Source organism: Trametes versicolor (assembly GCF_000271585.1).
Source record: "Trametes versicolor FP-101664 SS1 unplaced genomic scaffold TRAVEscaffold_14, whole genome shotgun sequence".
In the NCBI taxonomy this organism is placed as follows: Eukaryota; Fungi; Basidiomycota; class Agaricomycetes; order Polyporales; family Polyporaceae; genus Trametes; species Trametes versicolor.
The window spans coordinates 1,015,509-1,033,458 of record NW_007360334.1 but is presented as its reverse complement, the minus strand read 5'-3'; the positions used below and the strand labels follow the sequence as shown (position 1 = coordinate 1,033,458).

Here is a 17,950-nt window from a genome sequence, read left to right as displayed (position 1 = left end):
ACCAGGGCGCTTTAAATCAACGACAAAGGAGACGTACCTTCGTGTAGTGCTTGAAAAGTTTGTGATGCTAAGTCACCTTGCTTCGTGTGTTAGGTAGTGTCGCAGGTATCGGGGCGCAGACGCGAGTGATGCCAGCTTAAGTAGTGTAGGGGACAATGGGACGACCGAGGGCAGGCCCAGTGGCAACCTTGTTAACCCAAGAGGTGCTTGGACCCTGGGGCGCGTGGACCTGTACTCAAGGTGCGGCGCTTGAACCTGTACGCGGGGGCTTGAACGTGTATAAGTGAGGCAACACGGGTCTACCTATACGGGTGTTGATACCACAAAGCAACATAGCTGCAGGTCTTGGAGACCGCGGCAGACCACGGCAAGCACGAGAAGACCACATGGAAGGCAGAAGAGGAAGGAGCAGCCGGATGACGCGGCGCGGTATCTCAGACCAGCCTGTCAGATGGTAAATTATAGGAGAGGAGCACTGGATACAGAAGTTGAGTAATTTATGATGCGGTATTAGGACGACGTAGGTTAAAAACCTGCGTGAAGGTCAGGACCACGTTATACACTAATAGCGACAGGATAAAATGACTTACGTCGGAAATCACAACACTACTAGGTCAAGTCAATGACGTCGTTGCTATCCGAGAACGGGATACGGATCGGCGACACCTCCCGCTTGACGATGTTTTTCGCTTTTGTTGCTGCCCTTGCTTTCTCCACACGCCTTTGCATCATTTGGAGTTGCTCCTGCACAATATTTAAATCAACCGACATACTAAGCAGCAAGCAGAGCAGAGCTATCGCACCTCGAGAAATTGCATGTCCTCCTCCTCCTCATCCTCAGCTTCCGGTTTGACGTTAACGACAGGCTCCGTATGCTGGCGTTTGCGGCTACTGGGACCAGCGCTGTCAAGTTTGTCCATGTCCCCTAGTGGACGCTTATTGAGCGTCCTCGACTTTTCAGGGAGGGGGGCGACACCGTTCGCCTGCAAAAGTTCTGCCGATGAATGTTAGGTTATGACTAGGATCACAGCTGTCGAAACTCACCCAACGGCCGGTAACGGAATTTGAAGGTGGCAATGGGGACTTTGCCGATGCCGTGGCCCTTCAAGGACTTAACGAATTTGGCCTCCTGAGGCTGCCCGAGACTACGATGTAGCCGCTATTAGACATACGTGCTATAAGTCGATCAGGTCTTGGTTCTTACGCGACCGCATGAACCCCCGCCTTCTTGCTTCTTTCATGCACGGAACCAATTTCAGGCACGTGTATTGCAGAGAATTTTTTCGCCTCCGAAAAGTACTCAACCAGCTTCATTTCGATTTGTATGGTACCGAGGTCTTCATTCACGCCGGAATCCAGCAGAGCATCATCGTCTGGTGCGCAACAGTAGATGTAATAATCAAGACACGTATGTGGCTTCACAGAGTTGCACATAGACTAACCTGTGAGTACAAGCGGAGCAAATATGAATGGGCGGAGAGTGTCTGAGGTTTCACGCGCTCCATCCATGCGCCCCGTCGCAACTGGTCGATGTGCGGTTTTCCCAACCTTGCGGCCATCCATGATAACTTTCACAAACATGCTTGTTGAAGAGGAATCGTCGCCCCAATGGACAGTAAACGCCTATCCAGTCAAAGCCGTAGCTTAGCGTTCGGTCGTGCTAGGCGCCAACCCACCACACAAACGACTGGGAGGAAGGGTGGAGGTGGACGCGCGTACCTTTCCCTCTTCGCTCGGAATCCAACAGCTGATAGTCTTCTCGTCCTCCACGCGTACATCGTAGGTCTCCAGTTCTTTATCATCGCAGCATATATGCGCAGAGTAGCCGTTGAGCTCGAGAGGCATGTTGACTCCGAAGGGGCGGTACGCCTGGCTTGAAAGCTCGAGCTGGTTGTGCGGCAAGGTGAGGTAAATCGCGGTAGGTTAGAGCACTGAGTGTATGAGGCACGAGTGAGCTGCGTAGTGGAAGCTGAATGAGCGTGTCGCAGACAAAGACGCAACAACCGACGCTCCCGCACACGCATAGCAGATCCAGATCGGGGGAAACGATCGGTCGCAATATAGCCTAAGCGCGCGTGGTACATACAGCCTCCAGCTGCCTCCAGGCGCCCATATCAACTCGAACGACAACACCATAGCGGCTTTCCAGCATCTGGCTCCTTCATGCCTCAGACACTGAGGGCTCCTCCGAAATACGTGTATAGCAATCCCTCTTCTTGTATAAACAATTCACGGCTACCAACGCGTTGAGGCGCGACCAAGTTAGGCGGCCTGTTGCCGAGCAACCGAAGCGACTCGAGAAGAGATATGACTACTGACGGTGAACGAGCGACGCTCATCGGTGCAGAGTCAGTGGCCCAATTTCCCCGGCTTCCTATCCCGAAAAATATATGGTGAGCTTGCTTTGGAAACACCCGCTTCATGGCTGACGAAAACCCCCGCTAGGATCCGAGCGCCCTAGGAGCGTGATACCTGGATCCTTGATTATCATCTTCCCCATCGTGGAAAGGTTCCGCGTTCGCTCTGTTGTTGTGCCACCACAGTCGCCGCGCCTCTGCGCCAGAGAGAGGCCCTTGTGGCATCGCAACGCCAGGCAGCGCCTCCACCATCGATGCGCCCATTTCGAACCCAGCCTGAGAACATAATACCACGCACCTCTGCACCTACTCAAACAAGAGGCCCTTTTGTTCATGGCCACGCGTGTGGGCGGCGTGCGTGCCCCCCGGACTGAGCCGAAACTGGAGGCCCTCCAGGTATAAAAACCCCCTGTGGTCGCCCACCCATCCCCAGCTCTCTGCTCTCCCTCTCCGGTCCACATCCCCCGATGCCCTTAGATGCGTGTGCTGCGACAGCGGCGCGCGTCGCCCTCGTGTGGGATTGACCAGTACGTGCTCTCGATCGTCCCTCAGACTCGGATTATTGGGCTAACTTCTGTGGCGCTCCGCCACCGCCTATGCAGAGGACGTCGTACGTGAGTTGCTCACCTTCAACTTCCGTGACCTCACGCACCTTGCTCACCCCAGTATTGCTTGCAGGTGCCGTTCGACGTGACGGCCGTCGGTGTCGGCCCGCCCCACGATTATCAACGGTGGGCGGCGATAGATGTGGCGTAACTTGTTGGTGGACTGCGTTCTCGTCCCAGTAGACACTCGAGCTAACCTTGGACTCAGCGACCTCCATGGCTCGAATCCTCGACACGGGCCTGGGAACCGGTTGGCTGACGGCTGGAACCCGGGCCTTGGCGCGGGCCTCCTCGGGGGGTCATCGGGGCCGCCGTCCTACACGGGCGCATGGGTATATCGGTGCGTCGGTGCTCATTGGTCTCTGAGGCTTGTTATGGACGTCGCGCTAACGTAGCGATGATCAGCTAATACGTTCCCTCGCTACGTCTTCCATCGGCGCTGTCACAGCACTGGGGAGGACGCCACCACACCATCCACTTCTCAACTATGTCCAACCGCAAAAAGTATCAATATGAACCACCACGCCTAATAACCAGCGACCAGGTACGCACTCACCACAACCCATCATGCTAACATCCACCCGTCACAATATGCGCGCCACCATGATCCCTACTTTTGTTACATTTACAGCTGAGTGACTTTCGACGAGCACACCGACACGCGTGCATCAACATCAACGGGCCGGAAAATGGGCGTCGCACGGTACCCTGCGGACGTTTTCCGCTGAATGGGGCACCGTGCGTCTCAAGTCGCCGGCGAAGGCATCCTGAGCAAGTCGTCGGGGCGGCGTCGCGTGTGTGCACCCGGCAAGAGGGGGTACACCGGGCGTCGGCCCTGGCTGAAGGCCCCCGGGGATAGCGCAGGCCTCTTCGTGGCCCCCGGGACTAGTACCCGCCTGCGAATGTGCGGCGGGGAAGCTAACTGCGCTCGCCTATGCAAATGTGCGGACTTGCAGGTGAGTTGACGCCATATCTTTTGACCGCGATGTGACGAGCTTACTTTTCGCGCCGCCGATTCCAGCATGTGGGCACTTCCGAGCGCGCCGTCATCACTGAGGTGTACGCTGTGCACTGAGGTGTACGTTGTGCACTGAGGTGTACGTTGTGCACTGAGGTGTACGTTGTGCCCCCCCCCCCTTCCTTGCCGCGAGAGCCAATGCTGACACAATTTTACCACAGATCACTTCACCGACCGCGCTCGCTGCCGCTGCATGCCCCACCGGGATCGTCAAGTATTCATGTGTGCCTCAAGACTGCGTGCCTCAAGATCCCCGAGGTACGGGGTCGAGCACTCGGAAGGGATGCTTGACTCCTGGCGCAGGCCTTTTCGTGGCCCTCGGGATAAGTACCCATCCCGGCAAGCGGAAATGGGGAAACCAACTGCGCCAAAGGTACTATTGCGAGGTCCAGGCGATATAACTTATAGATAGTCTCATCGTATATCGGCATTTGTATGACACTTGGCTTTTTCGAGACGACTCGGAAGTGACTACCGACCTCGCTCACCACTGTCCGTGGGTTTCCACGGGTTCTCGAGCATGCAAGGGATTCTCACGGGTGCTCTCGGCTGCATGTAAGCAGATGTAAGCGCCAAAACGGGATGCCAGCACCACTGGCCTTGCATGATGACTCATGCACCCACCTCAGCGCAGTACTACAGCGACCGTCCATGAACATGTCCCTAGATCTTCTATCCCGAGCGCAGCGATTCGTCCGCGTGCAACACTTGCTTGCAAGCAGCAGCTCGACAGTGTAACATCTCAGCAGGCTCCGCACCCGATCCGAGCACCGAGGCACCCGCTGCGGCACAGTCATCTGTGGTTCCGCTACCGAACGAAGTTCAAGGTACCGTCCGTTCTATGCAGAGCGCAAACAGGCTGCGCTGACCATATACTACCGCATAGGTCCGCCTCCATAGGTCACGGCTGTCTTCAGCCCTGTCCAAAGTGACACTATCCATGAGCTTGCTCATGAGAACCCGCTGTACGATAGCTGTCGGGTTGACTCCGCAGCGGAAGCGTTTGTGCTGCGGCCCCGCTGCTAGCCCCAGGCCCTCGGGTTATGCACCATACGTCCCTGAGCGGTGGTCTCTACAGGGCACTGTGTCGAACATGTCTTTGAGGCGAATCCGTCTCGGAGGCATCCTATAAAAGCCCTGCGACGAGATGATATGCCAGGCCAGAACGCCCCCGCATCCATACGAGTCTACACCACTCGCAAATTTAGCGAACGCTGTTTCCAAACATGTCCCAGACCAGCCCTTCCGCCTCCCTCGTCTCTCTCGTCACCACCGCCACTCAAGGGGCGGACGCGACGCCCTCCTCGTCCACCACTACTTTAGTGCGCAAGGTCAGCTACCGTCCGCCGCTCTCCAGAGCATCGCGTGTGTGCTTATCACGCATACGCCCACAAATTTGCCCAGCCCGCACCCGCGGCACCGCCCGCTCAGTCCCCCGCCCGCACCCCAGCAACGGCGCCCGCTAAGAACTACGAAGCCGCGTTCGCGACCCTCTCCTCCTCGTATGGCTTCGCGGGAACGGTCCTGACGAAGAACCCCAAGAAGAAGAAGGAGAAGAAGACGAAGAAGGGCACGGACAAGGCAGGTGACCAGGCCCCGAGCGGCCAGGCTCCCACTACTCCTTCGGCGCAGGGATCGGGTGGCAGCGCTCAGCAGCATGCGCCCGTGAAATGAATGGCGTGCGGCCGTCCGTGAGCACTTTCGAGTTACGTATCTCGTTGAGACGGTATCTCATCTTCATGATAGATCTACTCCAGCTATCGTGACTTCGTATCTCCTAGCTGTGTATTTATTATTTTCCCGCTCTATCATCGGTTGTAATGCGGTCCTGAGGATGGGTGGCAATCTTGTGTAGTTGAAAGTGTAACAATGCTGAAATGTTGGGAATATCGAGCTACACTCCGATGTGCCAGTATCCGACGAGGTTGCCTCTGCATTCGATTATGTGTGGCGACCTTGTCGACTCGCCCTTCATCGCATCGCTCGCAGGATCAAGTACCCAGTCCGGGTATTGACTAGCTCGCCTGAGGCCTGAGACAAGAGCGTTTACCTCGGATGCACCTCCGAAATATTCCCTAAACCCACGCACCAGTACCAACTTTCGAATCGGATGTCTTGAATCGTCAAGGTCGGAGATATTAAGCCCGTTAGTAGCAGACGTACGCCGATGCACGTAATAGACGTAAAACTCCCCTGTCGAAATACAGAGTCCCGCGCTGAGGATAAGGTTTGGCTGCCGATGGTGAGAACTACCCTTGTGGGACCGCCCGATGATCCACCGCCGAGCACTTTACCGCGGCGAGACGTTCCCATGCGTCGCGCCGTACATGACTCCCTCTGACTGCTCCGCATCGTCCACACGGTGGCACACAGAGTCACCCCACAGCACACCCACGCTTTCCCTCGTCATCGCTCGCTGCTCTCACAAAGTGTCGAGAAGAGAAGTACGATACACACAGCACCTGCGAATATTCTGCTACATTGGTACATTGCAATTCTTCTTCGCCCGCTTCTCCCAGGGGCCTAGATCCCACGCACGCGGAAGGGGAACCGTGGCTAAGTTACCGGACCTTGTACAGCTGCACGATCGTCTCGCTCGCTGCGTCCGGCGTCTCGGGGTCCTTGACCCGGTAGTGGATCTCGACGTCGAGCTCGCGCGAGTTGTCCTCGCTCTTGCGGCACTTGAACACGCCCTCCACGACCGTACCTGCGCCACCAACGTATCATTACCCGCTTCGAACGACAGATAAACGACTAACGCACCTTCAGCCGCGACGATAGGGTCGCGCAGGAAGAAGATAGTCTGCTTCCAGTGCGTCGGCTCGGACGCGGGACCCGTGCTAAAGCTCGTCACCTTCGGGCGGCCCTTGCCCTTGAGCGGCTCGGCGGTACTCATACGGCGCGGTTGGTGCGGGCGCCCGCCGACGGGCCAGACCTCCGCCAGGATCGGGTCGCCGTCGCGGACGAGGTACACCTCGGTGTCTGCTGGGACGGGCTCTCCGGTGTTCGTGAAGAAGGTGTCGAAGTAGAGCACGAAGGAGTGGATTTTGGTGCGTCTCTCGGCGGTGGAGACGAGCGTGAATGGCGCGGAGAAGTCGAGCTGCTTCGATGTGATGTTGCCGAGGAAGAGGTCCTGAACGGGGTGTGTAAGACGGAAGCGCTCAAATCGATGCGCTTCGACATACCTTGACTGGAAAGGGTTCACTAAGAACCGTCTGGGGGCCAACGACATCGACTACCGCCTCATCGTAGACGTGCTTCGCCATCGCCGATAGGTCGAATCCTACACACAATGAGCAGCTGATTTATGTTGCTGGACTACCGGAAAGGCATACCGTAGATGTCGTTCCAGAATCCGATGCGCTCCTTGAAGAGATCTCCGGCATCGCAGAGAGCGAACATCATCTTGCACTGACTGGGGGCCATGACGCCTTCCGGACGGAGGAAGCGGTCGCGTGCGTGAAGCACAGAGTCCAGCATCGACTCGTACAGAAGCGCGTAGCCCATCCATTCCGAGATGATGATATCGACGTGGTCGTAACCATCGGGCAACTTGATGTCCTCAACCTTGCCTCGGATGACGCTGGGCTTGTCAGTCAAGATGAACAATATAACGGTGAAAACGCACCTACGTGATGACGTTGTCAAGCTCGTTGTCCTTCACGATCTGTGTCGCCTTCTCCGCGATATCGCTCGCATCGATGGCAAACACGCGCTTCGCGCCCGCCTTGGCCGCAAACAGCGACAAGATTCCAGTGCCACACCCGACGTCCATCACAACGGCGTCCCGGAAGACGTCCGGGTTGGAGAGAATGAACTTCGCGTAGGTCGCGGTGCGAACCTTGTCCGAGATCATGACGGAGTGGATGTCTGTACACGGGAATGAATACGAACCTTGTTTCGGATAGCGAACAGTGCTGACCATTTTCCGCATAGCTCTGAAAATAATGCGAGTCGTCGTCGCGCAGCGGGACTGCTGCGTGGGTTGAGGTAGATGCAGCGGTCGACTCCTTCAGCTCGTCCGCAAGACCAGCCAGGTTGAGTCGCTCGCTCACGAAGCCGCGATAGTACACAAGGTCCTGTTTTGCCTGCTCCAGCTTGCGCTGCAAGGCTGCGATGCGGCGAGTGGCTGCGGTAAGGTCCTTCGGAGCCTCGGGCTTCCCAGTCTCTTCATCTTCCGAATCTGAGTCGTCCGGCACGATCTCTGGAATGGGATATGGTCAACTGACATGAGAGATTCAAAATACTGTGCACACGTACGGAGCAGCGGATCGTCCTCGAGAGAAGGCTTTAAGTACTCATCGGAATTGAAGAAGGTTTCGGACCCATTCAAAGCAATTACTGCCGATGGTGTGGGATGCTATGTCAATGACGTCAGTAAGTCCAAAATATTTGTCGGCGAGGCTCTACGCACTTCTTTTCTAATCCAGTTTACTAGCCTGATGCGTTGGTACATATCAAGCGCTGCGCATGCCGACTGTGAGTGGATGCACATTTGCGCAGAGAAAGATGCGTACCCAGTCGTGAAGTAATATCCTTCAAATTGAACTTGTGGGTAGATTCGTCGTACGTCAAAGCCTCCTGTACGGAGTCAAACGTTTTGTCTTCGAATAGAGATTTGCATGGGCGGCGATCCATAGAATCTGAGACCCAATCGTCCCAAGTCTCCTCATCTTCGTCCTCCGAGCTAGATTCTCCCTCGGAGGGAGGCTCTTCCGCCGGTGGCGGTTGAGCATGTGTAGCAGATAGTCTAAGGGACATGTTTGTTCTGCGAGTTCAGTCGTTAGGACGCGCTACGATGTGGAAAAGAACCTACCGCTACTCTCGACGAGAACGAGGTAAGTAGTCTGGTCTGTGGTCAATTCTGAGATCAAATCGAATTCAGGGGCACTCGATCGGCCAAAGCGGAGTTGAGTCGGGGTGGGAAACCGTCAGGCACTACGCACTGGACAAACTGTCTCCGACGTGCGGAGCTGGTCGGGAAGTAAAGGACTTGCATTTCGCCAACAAATTCCTGCACAGCATTCCTTGTGTTTTCTTGCTTCTCCACTGCGACCGCGCTTGTCCTCTTGCTCGCTTTTTACGACGCCTTTTCTCTCTGAGTACTGGATCTGCAGACTATGCAATAGTAATGGCACAATCTTCACTCATCGGCTCCATCCTTGAACGGAAGCCGACTGCGAAGCCTTCCAATCCATCTCAGGCCACCACCAAGACGGGCTTCCCTGCTGTACAACACCGATCCCAAAGCGCGTTTGCCCGAGCTCGACGCGATGGTTCAAAACCAGGCACGGAGCGCCTTCGCGAAGTCCCTGTAGTGCAGTCCTCTGTTCAGCCACCACATCACAAGCCTTTCTCTGGCCCTAGCAATGCGGATGATTGGCGTACGCAGATGGAAGAAGACAACAGGAAGCAGGTCGCGTCGATGACAGAGGAAGAGCGCGACCAAGAACGAGCTGAGATCTTGGGGAAGTTTGGGTCGAATGTGGTGGATGTTCTGAGGAAAGCCCGCGCCGCCCGGGAGGGCAAGGTGGTGGCTGGTGGAAGCGAAACTCCAGAGGTCGGTGTGTCGCCCTCTCCTCCATCATCCCCTAGTCGACCACGTATCGGTGAACGGACGAGGTCACACAGTATGTACATAAGTTCGCGCCTAATGGATTGGATATATGACCATTCGTTCAGGCAGTCTCATAAGGCCGTCTTCCCCCCAATCCACATCTGCAGGCAGCACTCGACCGCCAAGCCGCGCTGAGCGTAAAATCCGCTTCGCGGACCTCACCGCAGGCGATATCCATGTGTACGAGTCGGCTCCTCCATCCCCTCGAAGGAAAGCCCTTGCCCTCCCTGCACCTTCGGACGGTGATGGTCCCACCGTCTCTTTGGGCCAGTGGCGAGACAAGAACAGTTTGACGGCCCTGCAGCCTACCGAGGTCGCGCAGAATGGGGGCACAGATGAAGGGAATGACACTAAGATCGGTAGCCTGGAGGAAGGCACCCCTGAAGACATCAGACGACGCTTCTTCCCCGCAGCTCCCGCACACGATCCGTCCTTAGCATGGATGCGGGACGACACTGAACAAGACGCCGAGCCCGAGGCTGAACCCAATGTTCGTTTCGACTTGACAGGCAATCCCATACCTCCGCAAGTTGCATCCAAACTCCCCACACATCTTGGCCTTCACCACCACGCCGAAGGCTCGCATGCCGGGTACACGCTGGAGGACATCTTCCTCCTCTCGCGATCTACCGTTCCCGCGCAGCGGGCCTCGATGATCGGTCTTCTAGCCAAGATTGCGCATAAACTCGCGAGGACATCTGCGGACAGCAAGAAGGGGCTGCCTGAACTCGCTGGCCAGGAGCTCACTCTGAGAAAACGGATGCTCGCCACAGGGGTAGAGGCGATGGGGGAGCGCGGTGGCGTCGGCGCTCGTGCGGTCGAGCTCCTCTGGGAATGCACTGTGTTCTGGGACGAAGGAGTGCAATTGTTCGACGGTGTCGAGCTCCACGATCTGGACCTGGGCTCTTCTGCAACATCATCTGAAGGCGCCGTCTCCTCCCTGCCCTTGGACTATATGCTGCCACAAGTTGCCAACATGTTCGCCACCGCTGATCTACCGTCCGAGAGCATGGTGCAGCTCCTTGAGGTCCTTCATCGGGTGGCCCAACATTCGAATAGCAACGCCGTTGAGATCGTAGCCGCGAAGGGTCTCGTCGCCAATACGTTCCAAACATTCCTCCTCACGCCCATCCCGCCAACCGCAGGATCAGCCCTCCCAAAGCCTTTTGCTCTCACATTCTTGAGGACTTTGGCACTCGCGTCTCGTGAAAATGCTTCTGCTCTGGTTGGCCCCGCCGACTCCCTTCTCCGCTTCATCGTAAGCATCCCCTCCGCGTCTCCCTTTCCCCCGACTCTCGCCACCACCCTGCTCACCGAGACACTCCGTCTGTACGCCGCTTTGGGTTCGTATGGGATGTACGCGCACATCGCGACTACCGCGCAGGAGCACTTCTTGCAAATCAACCGCTACATCCTGTCCTCCGATTGTCAGTCCAAGGACCTTCGTTTGGCGTGGCTCCAGCTCCTCGAGACTTGGATTGTGTGCGCGCAAGACCCGCATCGCACAACGCCAAGTCACGAGATCCTCTGGAGCCAAGTTGTTGGGTGGGGTTGGGCAGAAGATATCCTCGCTCTCCGACAACAGCTCACGGACCAGAGCCTAGAAATTTGGGGGCGCCTATGGAACGCCGAGGCCGCCTTCCTTGAAGGGGCACGGGTCAATGGTTCGAAGGGTGGTGAGGAGGAACGAGCGGCTGTCCTAGCCTCCGTGAAGGAGGCCTTCTCGAACGGCGTAGAGAGACGAGTGATGAACACTGCGGTAAAGGGCGCTCGGGATGCGCTAGGCAAACTCAGCTCCGGCTTGCGACAGTCTATCGTCCCAGCCGACCTTCACGATCTTAGGAAGGTCGGACGCCATGCAACCGTTCTTGCGGCTGCCATTCGTCTTTTCCTTGCCTGCACCCCCGGAGCATCCTCTGAACCTCTCCCGGAGCCGCCGTTCACTTTGCCCTTCGCCGAGCTTTCGCATATCTGTGCCGCGACCACGAACCATCCTCTCTGGACTGGGCTGTTCACTCCTGAGACAGTCCCATATACCCACTCCCTCTGTCGACCGCTCTCCAATCTACTTTCCTACTATCTTCGATTGTCGAAGAGTATTCCCGACAACTCTCCTGCTCTCTGGATGGCGCAAGCCTTCGCAATCCTCTGTCGACTATTTCCTGGGGATGAAGAATGCGCGCAACGGGCAGTCACCGACATCACCGACACGGTCACGGCGGACTTCTTGCAGGCTCGGGGGTGGTCCGTCCCGAGCGAGGTATGGGACAAGGGCGGCATGGCCGTCGTCGCTCCATTCCTGGCGCACACGCTACGCCCAAGGACGGCTGTTCATGTTGGCCCCGTCTGCGTCACCCCGCGCTCAATCTCGATTGCGACCACTCAGAGGCTGCCTCCTCTTTCGTCGCTCATGCCCAACGAGAAGCGGGAGCTGCGCATGCCTGTGACGAAGGACTGGCTGTTCTCGCCGTTGGATCACCTACTGCGGTCCGGAGAGACGAGCGTCTTCAAGCATCTCCCCGACTCGTGGGATGCGTCCGAGGCAGACGTCGTGCGCGCGACGTTGCTCCTCGCCCGGGTCAGCCAGGAGGTCCTTGGGTTCCACCAGCTCAGTGGGTTCCTCATGAGCCGCGAGGAGGTCGCGTTCGGCTGCATGAAGGTGTTCATGCTCGAGCACGGACAGCAGCAGGACGACTCGCAAGAAGAGGTCTTCCGCGACAGCATCGTCGAACGCTTCATGGGCGACCTCCTCGCGCCGTTCTCCGCGTCCGCCTCCGCGAAGTCGCTGCACACGCCGCCACCATCAATCCACAGCGCGGACAGCATCGACGTCGTCGCGAAACGCTTCCTGGGGAGCGCGGTGCCCTTCTACCAGTGGTACACGGACTTCGTCGGGCTTTATGATGCGATCTCGTTCGCGCACCCGCTCTTCGCGCGCCTGCTGCTAGCCCCGCTCTCGATGCGCTACCCGGTCGACTACCGCAAGTACCTCTGGGCAGACTACAGCCACGTCATGCGCACCATCCGCACGCCACCAGAGGCGGTCGTCACCGGGAACATCGCGGAGTACCTCTGGCCGGTGGAAACGGATGCAGAGGTCGTTGGGGCGTACCTGCGCGCGCTCGTCAAGGGCGGGCTTGATGGCTTCGTTCGGCTTGTCGCGGTGCACCATGTCGCGTGCCGGATCTGGCCGGACCTCGGGTCTGATGGGGAGGAGCGGGCGCAGAAGCTGCTCCAGGCGGTGGTGGACCAGAGCGGGCTCGAGGCCGTGCGGGACATCGTGCTGTACCGCCAGAACAGGCAGGGGACGATCATGCTCCCGCCAGCGTGCTTTGAGCAGCAGGGCGAGTGGAAGGCGGCGAGGTTGGAGTTTGCGGGGAAGTGTGGGGAGACATTGGGCGAGCGACTGAAGAATCTCCTAGAATGAGACCAGTGCGGTAGATGTATCGTCGTAATCACGTTGTATCGGCGTCGTTGTATAAGCTATTTGTGTATCTGTCCTACCACCATGCGTACAGTGTAGCGTAATAAACTAAAGAATGGTATCGCAATTTTGACATGTGCAACAGCGGCAGGCGCGAAGATCAGTCACCTTCCGGGTGTGTTGGGTGTGAAGGGGCGTATCGGTTGTCTATACCCTTAATTTGACGTCATTGGCCGGTGGCCTGACTCCATAGACATACCGGTGAGATAATTCCACTCAAGGCGAGTAGAATGTATGGTTGACACAGCAGATAGTGACATGGATGCGATGGCAGACGAGCGCGAGACAGTACAATTCTACAACCCCCACACCGCTCTACTCTACGACACTACCTAGGGCGCAGTTGGTTTCCCCATCGCCGCAAGCGGAGCGGCGATGGGTACTTATCCCGAGGGCCACGAAAAGGCCTGCGCCAGGAGCCGAGCACACCTCCCGTGTGCTCGACCCCGTACCTCGGGGATCTTGAGGCACACGGTCTTGAGGCACACAGAGATGGTACGAGAGGAGCATGCAGCGGCGGCGAGCGCGGTGGGTGAAATGACCTGTTGCAGAGTACGCGTCAGCGTCAGATCTCGTGGCGAAGGAGACGCGAGGCGCAACGTACATTTCAGTGATGACGTCGCACTCGGAAGTGCCCGCACGCTGGCATCAATGCGAAGTGTCAGCTCGTTGCGTCTCCGCCCTATAAAATAGGGCTAACTCACCTGCAAGTCCGCGGGCTTAAAGCGGACAAGCGCAGTTGGCTTCCCCGCCTTGCGGCGGGTACTAGTCCCAGGGGCCACGAAGAGGCCTGCGCTATCCCTGGGGAGGATATCGGCGCGAGGTGGGCACAATACCCCATACCCCGCACCGACCCCCGTAGTAATATAACACTCACCTCTACCCGGGGGCCATCAGGGTTTTCGCCGACCCGACTCCCGGCGCGGCCCGCCCACTCACAGCCTCAGCCGGTTTGTGCGGCGTCTTTGGTTACTCTGAGAGGCGGTCGCGTGCGACCCACCCACAGCCTCGACCGCTACTGTGCGGCGTCCTTGGTTACCGTGAGGGGTGGTGTTATCCAACGGTGCTCCGTGGGTCTTCCCGAGGCAAGTGCATAACTCTTGGCGCGGTGTGGTCTGGAACTCTCGTTGCCCTCCTAAACATGAACGCGTGAGCATAGGAGCAACGCGAGGAGGATAGTGAAAGAACTCACCCACGTTGTGGCGTCCAGACGCAAGCAGCAGCACACTTCGCCGCTCGTCCATCAATCGATGACCGACATGATCTCCCCGAGGGGCCGACCCGACCGATCATGATGGCTTTCTGAGTGCGGTGCCGCCGGCGGAGTGGAAGTGCTCCGCCAAGCTTGGTCCGCTAGGACCTGGGCCTCGACGCAGCATGCTTCAGGTGGGTACCCGAAAACAAGCGTCTGACTGGGTGGTACAGAGGGACGATTGTCCACCTCCGCACCGCCCAGAGGCCGCGGGGTCGTTAGACCCCGCCGAGCGTCAGTCCTTGAGGACGTCAGCTCGTTGGGTAGCACAAGTCGATACCGGCCCAAGCCAGATCCCTTGGATCCAGTGCCGACGCAGTCGCCGCACACCATGGGGATCACATGCGGCGACTGTCAGGCCTTGGGGTGGCCTGATCGTGCTAGATGGCTGCAGTCCGCGAGGACTCGGACTGAAGCCACCTGGTAGTTGTGAGCCCAAGCCTGTTATACCAGGCCCGGGCCCACGTAACGCGGCACCACTCCGTAGGAGGCGCGATGTTCCGCAGAGCTTCAGTCTTTGGGGACGTCAGCCTAGTATCCGCGCGGACTCCGGGTTAGGGCCCAGAGCCCAGCACGGTGGTGGCGCGGCGCTGGTGGGGCAGCGCGCGGCCGTTACTGTGAAGAGCATATTTGTGAGTTGTTTAAACATAACGTGTCCATGTTGGTGTCCATAAAGAAGCATAGCCCGCTGAGTACCAGGCGAGCGTGCAGGCGTTAAACCCGCCGCTCGAGCCTGAGCGGGGAAGAGAACAGAGCTAGGACGATGCAACTTCGTCAGAGTGTGGATCGTGAGGTAGCGGAGGGCATCGGCGTACCGATGTTTTAAAACGCCCAGGCAGAATGGCGGCCTCCATGACCCCCCGAAGGGGCCCGCGCCAGGGCCCGGGTTCCAGCCGTGAGCCAGCCGGTCCCCAGGCCCACGTCGAGGATTCGAGCCAACCCGCATAGTCGCTGAGGCGAACGTGAGCATTACGCGCGGCAACTGGTATGAGAATGCAGTCGACCGACAAATTACGCCACAGTCATCGCCGCCCGCCGTTGAACATGTAGGGGCGAGCCGACGCCGATGGCCGTCACGTCGAACGGCACCTGCAAGTGATACTCATGTGAGCTAGGTGCGTGAGGTCATGGAAGAAGACAAGCCAACTCACGTACGACGTCCTCTGCATAGGCGGTGGCGAAGCGCCACATGAGTTAGCCTCCATATCGAGTGTGAGGAACAGAGAGTGTGCGTACTGGTCAATCCCACACGAGGACAGCGCGCGCCGCTATCGCAGCGCACGCATCTAAAGGCCTCGGGGGATGTGGACCGGAGAGGGAAAGCGGAGAGCTGGGGAAGGAGAGGGCGACCACCGGGAGGGTTTTTATACCTGGAGGGCCTCCGATCTCGGCTCCCGCCGGAGGACACGCACGGCGCCCATGCGCGTGGCCTTGAACAAAAGGACGTCTCGTTTGAGTAGGTGCAGAGGGGCGTGTTTTTATTTTTTCAAGCTGGGTTCGAAATGGGCGCATCGATGGTGGGGCGCTACCTGGCGTTGTGATGCCACAAGGGGGCTCCTTGGGGCGTAGAGGCGGGGAGGGGACGGAGGACAACAGGCCGTGCGCGGATCCTTTCCGCGATGGTGAGGATGATAATCAAGAACCCAAATACCGCGCTCCTAGGGTGCGACTGGCGGGGGAGTTACAGGAGTCATGAGGCGGATGTGCCCAAAGCAAGAGCACCGCATATTTTCCGACGGACGATTCGGGACCCGAGATGGTCTAAGGTCACCCGCCCCGAGCTCACTAGCAGCGCGACCCATCTACCCGTTGCTTCAGCGGCTCAAACACGCGTCAGTAATATGTTCGGACGGGGAGAACGGAGTCTCGGGACGCACTGCAGGTGGGGGCGGTGGTGGCGTTCCAGAGGAAGGATGCGTGGGTCGAGGACGGCGGATACGCCCCATCAACCTCGGCATCTTTAGCACGATTTGTTGTTTGTGTCGGCGGCGCACGTCCCCCGCTCCGCCCCTCTCTTTCGCGAGGGACCTCCTTTAGGTGTTCTCGCTCGGACGATTGGCGTCCTTCGTCGTGGCGTTGAAGGCACAGTGCGCAACGGCGGAGGGACTCGGGGTGTATTTTATCGTACCCGCTTGGGCGGTGGACGGCGTAAGCGTCCGAACTCCGCTGTCCCTGAGTTTGATGGTTTGGTCTACAGGAGCACATGCCCGTAAGGCGTGGCAACGTGTTCGAATAGACTTCAACGTGCACCCCACATCTGTAGAAACACGTTAGTGCAATCTGCGCGTGTGCATGTGCGTTGCCCACAAGTGCGCACACAACAGCCTAAGGTCTTCCTGGGATGAAGGCTGACGTTCTGAAATCCGTATAGCCCGCTCGGATGACGGTGTGCTGCTCGTTCTTGGGCCAGAGCTGGATGCCGGAAGGTGTGTATGTGGCGCATGACTCGGGTGAGAAGGACACGCGTTACTCATGCTACGCTCAGACGCTGAACATGCGCCGGTAACTCAGCCAATAAAAGAGAAGAAGATCTTCGCTTCGATTCTTCTTGGCGCGACTTGAACCCGCTAAACTATACCTCGTCATATTAGCACCTCTCCGTGGAGGCTGGACTCACGAACGCCGACTCGCCACCAACCCGAAAGCTGTCCCCACCCACACCGGCTGCCACGATAGTCCCTCACATCCTTTTCCGTACTTCGTACAACGCTAAAAAAATGAGACTCAGCCTATGTTATACTCAAAATCGGGATCCTCACCTGAAGGGTCATCCTCGGCACCTGATGATCACTTCGCGGGCGCAGACTGGCCGCCACCAGCACTGGCACCGCCCTGCGCCGAGCCGGAGGCCTCGCCCTTGGGGCTTTGCGCCTTATCTGCGCGCTTCTTCGACTTCTTGTCCTTCTTCGGATTCTTGGTCGGGACAGTCCCGGCGAAGCCATAGGATGACGACAGCGCTGCGAACGCCTGCTCGTAATTCTTGGCAGGCGGGCTGGCGGTGGGCGTTCGAGAGGGCGTCTGTGCGGGTGCGGTGGAAGACGCAGACTAGATGTCCTGTCCAATGAATGCATACGGAGCGAGTTGGAGTGTGACTCACCTTGGGCATCAAAGCGGTGGTCGACGCGGAAGGCGTTGCGGGCATTTCATTTTCGGCGGTGGTAGCAAGAGAGACAAGTGACGCAGAAGGGTTGATTTGGTCGGACATGTTTGCACACTGTTGGAGAAATCGGTTGTACGTGCGGGAGATTGTAGATCTGCAGGGTTGGGTTGCCAGACCCTGGCTATCTTAGGGCATCTATATACCGCTGAACCAGTGACGCTTGGACATGACGGCTTGTCTCTGTCAGCTTGGACTGCGACGTTCAAGGTTCACTAGGGAAGGGCTCGGAGAGGCTTGCGGTGGGACCGCAGCATCGAGGCTCCCGTCCGCAAAGTCCAGTCGATAGCCATCGTCATGCAAAGGCCACTTCAAACGAAGAGCTACAGAACACCCATGACTTACGGAGGAGTATTCGCCGGCCTCATGCGGTCAGCACGATTCGACTTCTATCCACAACGAGGATGGTACCTTGGGCTTCGCTCGATGGCACCGGCGCCGTATGACTGTGCCGCAACCG

The 17,950-nt window shown here is 57.9% G+C and overlaps 6 protein-coding genes across 6 annotated transcripts; 2 read left to right on the top strand and 4 right to left on the bottom strand.

Moving 5' to 3' along the window:
• Positions 1–609: 609 nt before the first annotated feature.
• Positions 610–1,861, bottom strand: TRAVEDRAFT_61366 (uncharacterized protein; the record flags this gene model as incomplete). Its single annotated transcript, XM_008046769.1, has 6 exons — positions 1,720–1,861; positions 1,443–1,623; positions 1,205–1,373; positions 1,045–1,145; positions 804–994; positions 610–744 (listed from the first exon to the last, which is right to left on the bottom strand). The coding sequence occupies exons 1-6, from the start codon at positions 1,843–1,845 to the stop codon at positions 610–612; spliced, it is 903 nt and encodes a 300-aa protein (XP_008044960.1). The 5' UTR covers positions 1,846–1,861.
• Positions 1,862–5,206: 3,345 nt separating this feature from the next.
• TRAVEDRAFT_75405 (uncharacterized protein) lies at positions 5,207–5,864 on the top strand (the record flags this gene model as incomplete). Its single annotated transcript, XM_008046768.1, has 3 exons — positions 5,207–5,311; positions 5,385–5,671; positions 5,727–5,864. The coding sequence occupies 2 exons, from the start codon at positions 5,207–5,209 to the stop codon at positions 5,652–5,654; spliced, it is 375 nt and encodes a 124-aa protein (XP_008044959.1). The 3' UTR covers positions 5,655–5,671; positions 5,727–5,864.
• Positions 5,865–6,541: 677 nt separating this feature from the next.
• On the bottom strand, positions 6,542–8,618 carry TRAVEDRAFT_136161 (S-adenosyl-L-methionine-dependent methyltransferase; the record flags this gene model as incomplete). Its single annotated transcript, XM_008046767.1, has 9 exons — positions 6,542–6,687; positions 6,744–7,113; positions 7,166–7,263; positions 7,316–7,563; positions 7,613–7,850; positions 7,903–8,184; positions 8,241–8,340; positions 8,395–8,444; positions 8,498–8,618. The coding sequence occupies 9 exons, from the start codon at positions 8,616–8,618 to the stop codon at positions 6,542–6,544; spliced, it is 1,653 nt and encodes a 550-aa protein (XP_008044958.1).
• Positions 8,619–9,063: 445 nt separating this feature from the next.
• On the top strand, positions 9,064–13,098 carry TRAVEDRAFT_75403 (uncharacterized protein). The gene is made up of 2 exons (XM_008046766.1): positions 9,064–9,610; positions 9,663–13,098. Exons 1-2 carry the CDS (start codon positions 9,112–9,114, stop codon positions 13,022–13,024), a joined length of 3,861 nt encoding a protein of 1,286 aa, XP_008044957.1. The 5' UTR covers positions 9,064–9,111; the 3' UTR covers positions 13,025–13,098.
• A 957-nt stretch (positions 13,099–14,055) lies between these two features.
• On the bottom strand, positions 14,056–15,634 carry TRAVEDRAFT_75402 (uncharacterized protein). Its single transcript, XM_008046765.1, has 6 exons — positions 15,570–15,634; positions 15,485–15,496; positions 15,342–15,422; positions 15,149–15,284; positions 14,274–15,088; positions 14,056–14,216 (listed from the first exon to the last, which is right to left on the bottom strand). The coding sequence occupies exons 4-5, from the start codon at positions 15,277–15,279 to the stop codon at positions 14,860–14,862; spliced, it is 360 nt and encodes a 119-aa protein (XP_008044956.1). The 5' UTR covers positions 15,280–15,284; positions 15,342–15,422; positions 15,485–15,496; positions 15,570–15,634; the 3' UTR covers positions 14,056–14,216; positions 14,274–14,859.
• Positions 15,635–17,120: 1,486 nt separating this feature from the next.
• TRAVEDRAFT_24641 (uncharacterized protein) lies at positions 17,121–17,538 on the bottom strand (the record flags this gene model as incomplete). Its single annotated transcript, XM_008046467.1, has 2 exons — positions 17,121–17,351; positions 17,431–17,538. The coding sequence occupies 2 exons, from the start codon at positions 17,536–17,538 to the stop codon at positions 17,121–17,123; spliced, it is 339 nt and encodes a 112-aa protein (XP_008044658.1).
• Between the last annotated feature and the right edge of the window lie 412 nt (positions 17,539–17,950).

Bases quoted from the DNA above. Each gene is read 5' to 3' on its own strand.
- TRAVEDRAFT_75403 (XM_008046766.1), top strand. From the start codon at position 9,112: ATGGCACAATCTTCACTCATCGGCTCCATCCTTGAACGGAAGCCGACT. The intron at 9,611-9,662 runs GTATGTACATAA...CCATTCGTTCAG, and splicing joins TGAACGGACGAGGTCACACA to GCAGTCTCATAAGGCCGTCT.
- TRAVEDRAFT_75402 (XM_008046765.1), bottom strand. From the start codon at position 15,279: ATGCGGGTTGGCTCGAATCCTCGACGTGGGCCTGGGGACCGGCTGGCT. The intron at 15,089-15,148 runs GTACGCCGATGC...GCATCGTCCTAG, and splicing joins CTGGGCGTTTTAAAACATCG to CTCTGTTCTCTTCCCCGCTC.